A 13,466-nucleotide genomic window follows, 5' to 3' on the forward strand; every position below is an offset into this window, starting at 1 on the left:
GGTTCGGTTTGTTGGGGAGCCGAGTTTCTTTTCGGAGTCGCAGCGGATGCTTGGAGGTGTGAGATATTTCTTGTTAAACTTGTCTGAGGAGCTTAGGGGTTGAATTTCTCTTCAGGAAATGGTGCTGCTGTTAGTGGCTGGGGGGAGGGAACCGAAACCGGGAATTTTCGAGCCCTCTGGGAGCTCGTGCCTGTGTCTAAGCATGAAGTCTTAGCTACATTAAAAGCTGCTGTCTCTTACTCGGTTGCCAACTTTCTCCCTGTCCTCTTGGAGCAATTAAGAAAAAACGCCAGCGTAATTACTTCCTCGGTTTTGTCGTTCTTACCGACGTCGATAGGGTTTGGGATGGAAGACGTCAGTCCTCTCGGTAAGGAGAGACATGAGGTGATTACGGCGACAAGCAGAGGAGCTTTCTCCTTGCTGGTGAGGTGTGACGCTCATGTGGCTGAGGTCTGGGCGTATCAGCCAGGTGCTGTCAGCTCGGGGTAGTCTGTGGCCATGCAGTGTGAGTGCTTTTAAATGGCTGAGAAAGTACTTGCTGTAGAACTATTTAGTTTAGCGTTTGCATTTCTTTACAGTGTATTAACAACTGGCTGAGGTCTAGTGTTAAAAGGTAATGAAAGGTCTCCTCTTCCTGTTTTAATTTACTTTTACGCCATTGCTATGTGTTGCTGGTTTTATTATGATTTTAAAGCATGCTAGTAAGCAGCTTACCTAAGTCTATGCAATGTAATAAACTTAAAACTTGCACCAAGGGCCATTAATTTGGAAAATCTTAGATCTGCTGTCCTGTAAATTGAGCAACCTTAGCACTAGGTAGACCTCTAACAAAAGCTAGTGAATGTTTTGCAGTTTTCCTTAAAGCTTTATGGTTCTTTTTAAAATTGCGTGTTCTTCAATTCAAGAGTAATATTGGTTTACAACAATGGGCTAAATCTTCAGTATGTTCGTTTCAGTACACTGTAACCTGTCCCTGGAGGAGTTAAGGTTTTTACCAAAAAAAGTCATCTGTCTCTCATATAGGTACAAATAGGAATTTGTGACGCATCTTGTCTCATCTTCATTTTAGACACTACAGTTACAGTAGTGTGTCTAAAGTTGTTTAGCAGATTCTATTATTTCACTGCTTTTTTTAAAAACTTGGTATGTTGTCACTCGTTTCCTGAGACAACTTTTCAAATCTTGTGCACAAGAAGAAGCTTCACATTGCTTACTTCAGTCAGGAATTGTAATAGCTAGTCATGTAATTCTCCCTGGATTTTAAGATCTTCCCAGGCTACTTTTATTAGGAGGCTATATTATTTTAAACCACTGTTGAAATCTGGCAGTATTTTCAAATAGGTGTTTGAGATACTTGCCTTGACCAGTGAATGGAAATAGTTAAATATATTAGCACAAACTGAAAATAGAATAATAGAAGGAAACGTTGACTTCTAAGTGCATAACGTTAATTTAATAGTGTAGTAAAAAATGGGTTCATAACACTTTATTAACTTTCTTAGATGCACCCATCTACTCTTAAACTTCACTCTTTTGAGTAAGTGATCCTGCTTGTGGAATTCTGTCTTGTTTCCTTTCACAGTAAGTGTGCGTAAAGCATGTGCACTCCATTTACAGGAATTCTGTTCATTTCAAAAAATGCTAGGAATGGTCTTAGCATCTGTGGATACTTCATGCTCCTGCTGCTCAGTGTTTGCAGCTTAGAAAATTAAAACCACAACACTTGTCCGCATTTCCTGTGGATTAATTTTTTCTAGATCAGTTTAAGGCTATATAGCCCATTGGATATGTTTCAGCAGCTGTTTGTGTTGTGAAAGGGACTTGTTATTTAACATACTGCTTTTTTATTTGGTGGCGTACATTGTAATTATTGCAGAAGAGTTGTCACTGTACTTGCCCAGAATACTTTTTCTTACTAGTTCTCTCTTTTTGTTTTAAACTGTGGGTGATTTAGCTTTGTCTGTTTGAGTTAACTGCTAATACTGGACTATGAGCCAGCTTCTGCTGGCTTGAGAATGCTGTTAGGACGCTGTTGGTTGTCTTCTCTCCCATGCTTTGTACACTGTTTTCTTTCAACTTGTGTCATCTTGCTTCCAGAAACTTGCTGCCTGAGTTGGAGTGAACGTTAATGATGGTAGTCTTTCGTAGTTTCTAGGGCTGTCTCAGGTCTCTTGCATAAAGCACATCTGATGATGCTTGTCTAGCATATCACACAGTTAAAATGCTGACATAAGAATTTAATTAGCTTTCAGTTTATTTAAATATAACCTTGTCAAAAGTGCTAGTCCCATATTTGACTTTCCTTTTTTACTGGACTTTTTAAATTAAGGTGTCTAATTACTAGATCTATTGCTTCAAATTTTCTCTAATCTGTCACACTTCCTTGGTCAGATCATCATCTCCTTCACTGTGAGTATATCTACTTAACCTAACGTCATTCTAGCTATTTTACCAACTTGAACTCAAAGAGAGGAGGTCTGGTGCTTTTCATCATGAACATCAGTGCAGGGAAACTGGCTGGGGTGTCACTGTTGCAGAGGGTATGAGACACCGTTAATGTGTAGTCATAAGAGCAAGGCTATGGCATATAGGGAAGTGTGATGCATGTGGTTACATTCTGTCTCATGTACTACACCTCTTGATAACACCTGCGGAATGTGGTAAGTTATGCTTACCTTTCTGTGAGTCCCAAGAAAATGGGTATCTGCGTAGAGATTAAATAACCTGATTTAGTGTTCCCCACTGAAGGAAACGTGGTTACAATTTAGCTACTGAGCTAGAACCTCTCTGGTCACAGGACTTATCAGCATGTGCATAATTCTCAGTCCGGCTATGTGCTGCCAGTTCCCTTCTTGTATGGCTAGGAGATGTGTAAGGGAACAAATCAAGGATCACTTTTATGGAGATGGGAAGGAACTCATAATAGTGAGGAGGGGAGGGGTAAGGAGCCATAAACTTGTTGGAAACTGGGCTCCACTGGTTTTTTTGCTTATTAAATAGATTAAGGCTATTCCTAAGGTTTGTACAGTTATTTCTAAGTAACAACAGCTGTTGGAGTGCAGTAGTCTCTGTTCTTGCTGCTCTGCAAACGTTCCATGTGTTTAACAAGACGTGCTTGCAGTTTTCCTTGAAATCCTTTAGTTTGGCTGGTTTGCAATGACCATGAAGGAAAGCTTTAGGTAATTGTTTCGTTTTCTTGCATCTCAGATTCATGAAAGGTTTTTCTCAATCTGTTTTTCTCATGTTACCAAATCATCTAAGATAATGTAGTGGAGACTTTGTTTTGTTTATCTGTTCTCTTGATAAATACTTCTGATGGTTTTGGAAGGTGTTTATTTAGGTACATAATTGAAATGCCTTAAGCTTGGTAAGACTTGAGAGTGATTTGTAACCATGCAGGTATAAAAACCTATGAAAAGCATTCATGTAACTCTTTATTTAGTTGCTTTATAAAGCTAAACTATTTCAGTTCTTCTGATGTCTAAAAACATGATTTGATGATTGACTTTGTGCAAAAGTGTGCTTTTTTCCTGGACAAGCAAACAGTGCAGTTCGTGCTGAAATGGAATCTGAGATCTTCTTTGACAGAACCTTCCTTTCTCATTTATGTAGTATATGAAGATGGAATTTATGTAGTATATGAAGATGGAATTTACAATTAAACACACCTGGGATGGTTTACCTGTGAGCCATGAGCCGGTAACAATTGGGCTGAAGTCGAACAATGCAGGACTGCTAATGGAAGTTAATGCTCCCTTCTTTAATAACCCTCCAGCACCGCTTGGAGAGCCAGGGAAACCTTTTAGTAGATTGTGGGACTATGAGGGTAAGTGTAACTGTTCTGCTGCAAATATATCCGATTTGTGTAGACACTGATGTTCCTCTGTAGTTAATATGCCTCGTCTTTAAGAGTCTATGATGGTTATTTTTTCAAACTGATCTAACAGTTGTGAGTGTATGACATATAATTCAATTCCGTTTCTTTCGTCACAGTACTGCTTTTAAACATCAGATCTGAAATGCAAAGTAAAAGTTTGCCTTTCTGTTATATCCTGAGCAGTCTGGGAAAGAATACTGGGAAAGAATTTAGTTGTAATCACTGCCTTACCCTTAAACGGCTCCTTGAGTAACTATAAGCCTCATGCTATATTCAGCTGAAAACTACCCCAAACTGTATCAAGAGTGGTGCTCTTTTTCTAGGTGGTGAATTGATTTTCATCACTAGCACTACTGACTGTGAGTGGTTGTTTTATAGCGGTGCAACAATGCAAATGACTCGGAAATGAAGGAAATACGTTATGTCGCTCGGTGGCCATAAAGAAATGGAGTCCAATGAGCTGGGTTGATTTCAAGAATGATGAGGTTGACTCTTCATGATCCTGTCAATAATATAGGCACTTAAACTTAGTTTCTGGGTTGCTGATATAACTTGTGGAATAACAGAGGCTTGACATATTTGAATATCAAAATAATTTTGTGGCATATATATAAATGCATTTGCAGTAGGTAAATGGAAGTGAAATCCTAAAGGTAGGTTCTACTTTTGCTTTAAGAAGTAGAGAGCAATAGCTAAAATATATGTCTATTTTAATCAGTTTTCCAGAGCCTATTTGACAAATAGGAAGGTGTGAAACAAAGAAATAGCAGCTGATAAAATGATTCAAAATTGTACCCGAATGGAACAGGGAATATTCTTATAGGAATGCTGTTTTCTTTCTCCTTCCTGTCAATACTGTCACTTTTACCTGGTGCTTTGAATAATGCAAGAATTTAATGATTCCAGCAGTTCTCTACTTCCTGATTATTGAACTATTTTGATTAAAGCTCTACTAAAGCAGTATTAGCACCTCTTTGATATTGCTGTACTAAATAGGCTTATGTAAAAATAAATAACATTATCAATCATATCTAATTGTGATTCTAACTAGAGCTTTCTAATAATGTCATTGCTGTGAGAAACACCTTTATAGTTCTACCTTGTGGTCCTGAAAGGTGATTCAACAGTCACACGTGGCTTTCAGGTACACCTTGAACAGTAATCCCCTGTCCAAAGTACCGGCCATCTACAGGGCAAAACCATTTAAGAGCTAAATGCTTTCGTACTATTTCTGAGATTTAGCACTCTTAGTTATGGAGTATCAGCTCTTCTGTGAGTGTATGTTCCTCTTTTCATATATTTTTTTTTTTTTCCTAGTCTCTGGTGCTCTGAATCCTCAGGCTACCAGCACACAAGACTTCTGCACTTAAGTGCTCTACCTGGAGTGCCTGCTGTGAGTGTGATTGACTGAGGTCACTCTTGGTCAGCTTTGCTCACAGCAAGCATACTAGGTGAAATAGCTGTGTGCTGATGCTTTTCTTACTCCATGGACAGCTAACATTAATTAGCAGACTTGCCATATTTTTCTGCTGCATCAAGACAAGTGTTTCCAAAGCTGGAATTGGTAAAGTAAATAAAATTAATACAGTGCTTTATAAAGCTCTGTATGATGATAGGCATTAAAAATAAAAGCTCTTGAATTTACAATTATGGCACAGCATTTTGAATAGTTAGGAAGCTGTCAGTATCGTGTACACAGCTAGTCAAGCTCTGGCATGGCACAGGCCAAAAATCATGAAAACAGAATTGTTTTAGTGGGTTATAAAAGTCTCAGGATATTACAAAACAGTTAACATGAAATACTGACAGTCTGTGTTTTTTTTAGTTGTAGAAGCATTTTTCCTGAGTGACAGAACTGAACAGTATTTAGAAGTTGAACTTTGTCCGTAAGTACAGCACTCCGAACAAGTCACAAATTTAAATTTGCATTTCCAGTTCTAATGCTTTTAAGATAGACGTATGAGGAAGATTGGGTACAGAAATTGTTCCAGTATGGGGAATGTACATATTTGTGGCAGAACAGTACACTAATAACTTAGTATCAGTTTAAGAAAATTGTGCTCTGATTTTTTGACAGCCATGGACAACACTTGTTGCTGCTACTTTCTGGCAAAAGAAGAATATGGAAAGTAAGTGGTCAAGTACATTCATAATGTACAGAAAAACTAACTGGTTCTAGGTACTTGTTGCCTGATTGGAAGATGACATCACCTCTTTTTTTTTTTTTTTTTCCTCCTCTAACAGGAAGAACTTCCTTTAGAGTTTGAGGTGACCAGAATGAAAACCAAATGGGAGGGTAAAGCTCATCTTCCGTGGAATTATTTTCCACCATGCACTAACAAATTCAATGCATTTGCAATTCATGGCTCAGGAGAAGAGAGAAAATATGAAGCGCTTCATCCTGTGCCTCGACATGAACTACAGGAAGGACAGAAACCAGATTTGTAAGCATAAAACTAGCTTTTTTGTAATATAGTTGCACTATTCTTGGAATACTTAAAGATAATCTGGTTTTCAGATTGAGTGCCACTAGTGTTTTAATTATACTGCTTAGCCCCAGATCCATTGGTACTGTACGTTGTATAAAGCACTGTGGCAGATAGCTGTAATTAGTGCTTGATTTCTGTATTATCCCCTAGGTTCATAGAAAATGATGCATTCAACACCATTGGCATCTGTTTTATCACCTTCCTCAGCTAAATCATAGATAGGTTGTTCTACTTTTTCCTTGCCTCCAGCACCTCCTGAAATGCCATTTAGTGTTAATTTCACCGGATACATTTCCAGTAAATCTCTTTTGCTTCTCCCCTGCTGTTCTAAGCAACCTCACCTCTACAGATGGTTCCATATTATAGAAAAATTTGAAAATGCAGACTAAACCGAAAAGTATAATAAAAGGATACCCTATATCAACAGAAAAACTAGAATATCTTGATCTTTAAATTGTGCTTTGGGCCTGTTTATTTTCTTTGACTGTGAGGCTGAGATGATTTGATAAAAACTGCTACTTCTGGGCATTTGTATAAATGAACTAGCTCTAGAAGGTACACTATAGTTCCTATGCAAACTTGTTACTCAACATAGAATGACAGCCAGGTAAAGTACATTTTAGTTAAGTTACCTTTCTTTGCCTTTATTTAAGAAAAACTTAGATTCTGCAACTGTTTATTTAAAAAAATTCTAAGCTATTGATAATAAAATACATTCTCTTTATCAGTGTCCAAAAGAAATAGATACTTTTATTTTTCTGTGGTAAACTGGAAAATGCCTGTAGTATTTTTCAGGAAGGGATTCTTTCTATTCTTTCTATAATACCCCTTCCAAAAAACCCCTTGACTTTTTCAGGTATTGGTAGCAGATGCAATTATGTGAAGAGGTTGCTCCTTGCTACTTTCATTGCTCTTAGTTTGTCTTTACTCTTACAAATGATTTCCTAATAAGAGAATTCCATTTACCTTTTTAAATGATTAGTGTAGTGTCAGATGTTCTGTCTACTGCTTGGCAGTTGTTTCATGTAAGTATTAATTAGCAATTGGCTTCAGTGTCTTCCTTCTATTGTGTCTTTATGGTAGCCTAAAGGAGAAATCCTTAGCAAGAACTGATTCATAATGTTTAAAAGAAAACAAGACTTTTAGTCTTACAGCAAAAATATATTTACTACCTTCATTATCCTATCCAGTCTTACTCTTTTCTGTAATGAAAGGCTATTCCTGTGATACGATTTTTCAATTTTTACTCTATTGGAGTGCAGATAAGTCGCAAAACAGGTTCACTGTGCTTTTGCTCTGACTGCAGTTCCAGGCAACGTAAGTTGAGGGAGTTTAAAAGGTGAGCTTTGTTAACTTCACTTTATGCTGTGTGATACTTGTTCATAGCTGAGGATTTTGCTGCGTGATACTTGTTCATAGCTGAGGATTTTGCCCTGTGTTTTCCAGTACAAGGTTTTCAGAAACACAGTAGTGTTTTTTATTTATAAACTCAAGTTTTGGAAAATGAACACATGGAATGCTGGTTACATTCCTGTCCAAGAAAACCTGAAAATAAAAATTAATTAAACCTATTGAGGTTGCTGCCTTTTATTAAGACACATACTATAAGACTTACAACTTTTTTGTTTATTTCTCCTCTCTTTGCAGTCATCGCTTGGAATTTTTCAAAGATTTGAACCTGAAAGGACTAATGGGAGAAGACTGGAAGCAGCCTGAATCAGATATATGGAAGTCTCTCACTAATTAAATGGATTGAGGCATAAATTTTTAAAGCACTAAGGTTGGATGAAGCTGTATGGAAAAAACTTCTTCATTCTGAGCAGAGTTTGTAAATATCAGATTACTAAGGCTTTCCTTGACACCAAAATCATTGATCAATCTTAAAATCAACTGTAAAGTATCTGGGCCAGTTGATTCTGAACGTATGAAGTAGGCAACAGCTTGTGTTTCAGTTCATCTGGGTATGGAGTTTTTCATCTGTGCAAGAGATGAACCTGCTCCTACTAATGAAGGGGAGAAAGTGTGCTAAAATTACAGCTGTGTTTTCATGAGAGCTCTGAGCCTGACAAGGCCAATATCTGGCTTGGAATCTTTCAGTTTCCTGTAGTTGCTGCATTTCTGCTGTATTTTGACGGCTGCTGGTTTGTTTCTTGGCTGTTGAATGAGATTGTTATGTGCCTAAATTTTTTGATTGCTATCAGGAGAAAGAATGCCTCCTTCAGGAAAAGAAAAGAATATAGCTATCATGGCGTTTTGTGGCCCAGTACTTGCATTGCAAGATGCTGTGGAGGTATAACACTACCCTTTCCTGTACCTTCCTATACCTGAAGTTTTCCCTTGCATAGTGGGGGGAACTTAATCTCTATTACTTTATTAGCACACCTCTCCCCTTCAAATTCTCTGTGGAATTTCTAGTGATTTTTAGGTACAGAGGATAGATTTACAAAACGTTTTATGTATTCCAGGAAAAGTTTCTGGGACAAATAATGTTTAGTATAACCTTTTGATATAGTTGTGTGCCTACAAAAGCTCGTTTGTTGCAAGACCTTATCACATCACCTTAAGGATTCAGCTCAGACATATGAGAATTTTGCTTGCATACCACCTAATATTGGAAATACTCTAAATGTATGTGCCTATATTTTATACTTATGGGCATGAATGTTTTTAACAGTACTGTATACTGTTGGATGTTAACATCTAACCTGTAAACTTTCACAGGATTTACAAACGAGATGCTCCTTTTTTGTCTGGCATAGTAAGTGCTGCTTGATTGTGGCTGCTGACTTGATCCTATATAAATTAACTTAGAAAACGGGAAGCTTACCTGCTAACCAGATCCTACATCTGAAAAATAGGTGACTTTAAAATCAAACTTCTTTGGTTTAGTCCAGAATGAGGATTCAGACCAAGACATGGTCCTCAGTCCTTTACTAGAAAGAGGACTTCCTGCATTCTGTTGAAATGTCATTATCACAGGGTAAAAGGTGGTTGTGTTCTTTACCTTTGTGGGAAGGATTGTTTTGGGAGTCCGAGAGAATATGGCTCAGTCATAACTGAGGGAGTATCTTTCAAAAGTTATGCCCTGAGGATGTGGTGTTGGGTCTCATCCTTTTGTGTAGCATTTTCTACTGAACAATTCAGAATCCTACAAGTTCCTGAAAGGGACTGGTGTTCTTGTAGTCTTAACATCCTGCTCAAAGCAGGGCTATTGTTGAAGCTAGATGAGTTTGCTCAGGGCCTTGTCGAGCTTTGAGTAACTCCAAAGACGGAGCTTCAAATGCTCTGGGTAGCCTGTTTCAATACTCAACTAGTTCTGTTATGAAAATTTACCTAATTGCCATTTCCTATGCTGTAACTTCTGTCCATTGCTTTTTGTCTTTTCTCTGTGCATCTCCAAGAAGAGTGACTTTTTCTCTATAACTACCAGTTAGGTAACTGAAGATAACTGTTAGCTCCCCATGGATTACTCTAAATGTTGTCATTCTCAGTTTGCCTTTTCTGACTCTCATTAGTAAGCACATTCCACTCAGATAATACGACAGACAATGTAAAAGTGTAACTTGAGTTGAAGCTCAGAGACAACAATGCTCCCAGGCCTTTCTTGTTTATTTAGCTCATAAATGCTTCTAAAAATCTTCTGTGTAGCTTTAGACATCAAAATGCCTGTAAAGTTTTGCACAAGGCTGCACTCTAAGTCATATTACTAAAAGGATTCTCTGTTCTCTTCTGAGCTTGTACTCATTAATAACCATAGTCTGATGGTCATGTTTTCTTTGTTGTCTTTAAATTTAACCCTACCTGTAAACTCTGCCTGAGAAGAAGAGAAGATGGGAATATCCTGCCTTTGTGGAGAACATCTCTGTGTGATTAATATCTGAGATCGAATGTTACTTCAGAGTTTTTGTTTGGCTTTAGATTCCCTCTTTTTACTTTCACTTTTATAGAACTATACTTTCAAATTTAAGGATATTAGGCTTTTTCACATACAGACTTTGGCACATCAATGCACTGAGCCATCCAATTGTTTTTGCTCTCTTTTAATTAGACACTATACATTCCTTGCTATAAAGTGCCATCTGTTGAAAATTATAAGTATTGTACATTCAATTGTTTGGCTTCTTTTCTACCTTCAATCCATGTACATTTTTCTAAAGGATGACATCAGTCTGAAATATTGAATAATCCAATAAATGTTGATTAAAAACATCTTCCAGATAGTGACATCTCAAAGCTGCTTTTGAAATTTCAGTCAAAAGCAAAAACTGTTTCATTAAACTTTTAGACTTCGTTTTAAACAGTGTGTCAAAAAAGTGCATGCAAAGGTTCAGAATGAGTTTACTATTTTTCTCACAAAGGTTGTTTTCACGTGATGAATGATGTTTTGTATGTAAAGGACAGTAAATCAAATTATTTATTCAGAGGCTTCATCTCGTATTCATTCCCACTTCAAACTGACAACTTCAGATTTGACTTCGGATGCAAACTATAAACTTTGAGGGAAATATATTACTTTCCCTGAATAAGTAATTTAAAGTAAAATAATTGTCTCTGCAGTACAAAATATAATGCTAGATGCTTCTGAAGATAGGAGTTATCATACAGGCTTTATTCAAGGCACATGCTACTCCATGCTACTGTCAGTTGGTTCACTTGTATGTTTCTAAGCTTTAAGAGTCTGTTTGAACTGTAAGTGCTGGCTTTTATCAAAGGTTTCCATATGGGTTCATGGAGTGCAGAGTTGGAACCTGTGTGCTGACATGTTTCTGAAGGTTTAAAGTTAAATTAATCCCTTGGTAGAAACTTAACTGTAGGACGGAGTCCTACGTAAGGCATATGTTAGATGGAAGCGCAGTGTCTTGCCACATACTAGTGAATTCATGGCTCATCAATGGACAATACAATGCTTGCCAGCATCACTTAAAGCTCCCACGACTTTGCAGGGACGGGTATCAATGTTCATTGAGATGACTAGCTAGTTTGTAGCTTTCTTGCTCTGTTCTGCTTTTAACCAGGCCTTGTTTTACACTGTGGAGGCCAATTGTAGCCTGTATTTCCTGAATTGCCCTCATTTTGATGACGGGAGGAGAAGACAAAACAAGCTCTGTTCTGCATGAGTTCCATTTAAGTACATGTTCAATAATAATTAATCCTGGTATAGAAGGAATGTGATTCAATCCAGTCTAGCTCAGTGTGTGTATGTACGTGCATACATATATTGAGGTATTCAGCATTGTGCTGGTTTTGTATGTCAAACTTGTATCAAGAATAATACAGATAAATTTTCTAAATTGTCACACTGAATATACTTTATGGAGGATATCAATTTGATAAAATGCAGAGCTGCATGATAGAAAGCACAGATCACGCAAGCAGTCTATCCACAAATCCATTTCACTTTGAAATGGATTTAAACACTTCAACCCTGTGAGCACTTCTTATCCATTGCTCTCTTAAAATAAAATAATCAACCTGTCTCATAAATGTTTCCTTTGGATAATATTTGGCCTTGTGCCAGTTACATCATGTGATGTACTGAGTCTAAGATGCAGGAATTTTATTACTTTGGAAATGGGGGAATACCCACTGGGGAGTGCACAGTTTTTGATTATTTTTTTTAGCTCTGCAAAGGCTTTAGGTAACCTTAAGTGTGAGATTTTCACATGTGAAAATGTCAATGTTGTGGCAATTTTCAATTATTTTACCATATTTAGCCAGAATTCCTAAGGAAGTGAGACTGTTGGGTTAGCATTACCTTCTTGTCTTTCTGGCAATGTTGTCATCACCTTTTCCCCCCACTACTACAACAGTTTTTAAATCCATTAGCTAACTTCAGCTGAATCAGAGGAGCAGACAGCCTCAAAAGATACTAGATTCTTGCAGAAGTGTGAACGCGAACATCTGGAAACAGTTCCTTGCTGTAGCACCCAAATTGATGAAAAGGAGAAATCATCTCTTAGTCCTTATCCTGTAGTTGTAGTGCCCCATACTTGAAGCAGTTGGTGCATGCTTAACTTCAGCTGTGGTACATATAACCTCTTACCTTTAGACTTTGATTAGGAAACTAGGAAATGTGTGGAACTTAAGGAATATGAGGTGCTGTGTGCTGTCACAGAGGTGAGCTTAGATGTCATAGACCTATGCCCTAGTGTTAGTAATCTTGAGGTAAGAAGCTTAGGAGACAGAGTGTATATATAAAACATAAATGTATCAGGAGCCATGTTTTTAGTAGTACTGTTTTTTTGTTTTGGTTTGGTTTTTTTGAAACTTGAGGAAATAATTCCCCTGTTCCTGTCTTTTTTCAGAAGAAGATCCCACACAAAGGATAAGGGATGAGTTTTCCAAAGTTTAATGCCAGGGTTAGTTGGAAACACAAGGACGTAGTGTGTAGTATCAACTTGTCATTGCCTCTGAAAATACAGTTCTGGTTTAATCCATCTTCTAATTCAGTAGGTTCTGTTGTGAGAATGTTGATCCTAAAGAGAAGCAGAATGTGAGCTCGAAGACACTGCTCTTGCTTAAAATTCCAATTGACATAATGGATATATTTCTATTGCTTACATAGTGCTCGATGCTACTAGGTGTGTTTTTTCCACTGTGGCCAGGTAATTCAGCAGAAAATTTTAATTAGCTCTTATACTCTGCTACAACCACCCCCCTGTCTATAAGGCAATAGAATTATCTGCCCTAGTCTATACTATTGTGGTATTTGATTTACTGAGTTTAATGAAATGCTGAGCAGCTTTGCTGTAATGTGTTTTTAATTTTTTTTTTTCAAATCTTCATAGTAAATACTTGAGCAGTTGAAGCAAAATGCGGATTTGGATAGTTGCAACCTCTTACTTACAAGATGATCAGACTGAATAACCTGGAAAACAAAAACTGAGCTTCATGAATGAAAAATATACCGGTAAAGAGAACTTAGGTTTGTTTCAACAATTCTATCTCATAAGTGCGTTTCGAAGCTCCTTGTGATAGTATGTTTGTTACTCGTGAACTTAAAAATGAAAACCAGAATTCTACATGACTCAGCCCTACTTATAATGTCAGTGAATCTTTGCAGAGTTGGTGTTTGAAAACATCTTATGACTGCGCTCCCA

At 37.4% G+C, this 13,466-nt stretch overlaps 1 protein-coding gene across 2 annotated transcripts; it reads left to right on the plus strand.

Moving 5' to 3' along the window:
* Positions 1-2: 2 nt before the first annotated feature.
* On the plus strand, positions 3-11,837 carry C2H4orf33 (chromosome 2 C4orf33 homolog). 2 transcript variants are annotated; one of them, XM_052815296.1, is made up of 6 exons: positions 3-56; positions 3,637-3,826; positions 5,703-5,763; positions 5,955-6,006; positions 6,122-6,321; positions 8,014-11,837. In XM_052815296.1, exons 2-6 carry the CDS (start codon positions 3,640-3,642, stop codon positions 8,111-8,113), a joined length of 600 nt encoding a protein of 199 aa, XP_052671256.1. In that variant the 5' UTR covers positions 3-56; positions 3,637-3,639; the 3' UTR covers positions 8,114-11,837. The 2 variants fall into 2 exon arrangements, with proteins under 2 accessions (XP_052671256.1, XP_052671248.1); XM_052815288.1 differs by lacking the exon at positions 3-56 and adding an exon at positions 144-384.
* The last annotated feature ends 1,629 nt before the right edge of the window (positions 11,838-13,466 follow it).

Source organism: Harpia harpyja, chromosome 2 (genome assembly GCF_026419915.1).
Source record: "Harpia harpyja isolate bHarHar1 chromosome 2, bHarHar1 primary haplotype, whole genome shotgun sequence".
Classification (NCBI taxonomy): domain Eukaryota; kingdom Metazoa; phylum Chordata; class Aves; order Accipitriformes; family Accipitridae; genus Harpia; species Harpia harpyja.

Bases quoted from the DNA above. Each gene is read 5' to 3' on its own strand.
- C2H4orf33 (XM_052815288.1), top strand. From the start codon at position 346: ATGGAAGACGTCAGTCCTCTCGGTAAGGAGAGACATGAG. The intron at 3,827-5,702 runs GTAAGTGTAACT...TGTTTTTTTTAG, and splicing joins TAGATTGTGGGACTATGAGG to TTGTAGAAGCATTTTTCCTG. The intron at 5,764-5,954 runs GTAAGTACAGCA...ATTTTTTGACAG, and splicing joins TTAGAAGTTGAACTTTGTCC to CCATGGACAACACTTGTTGC.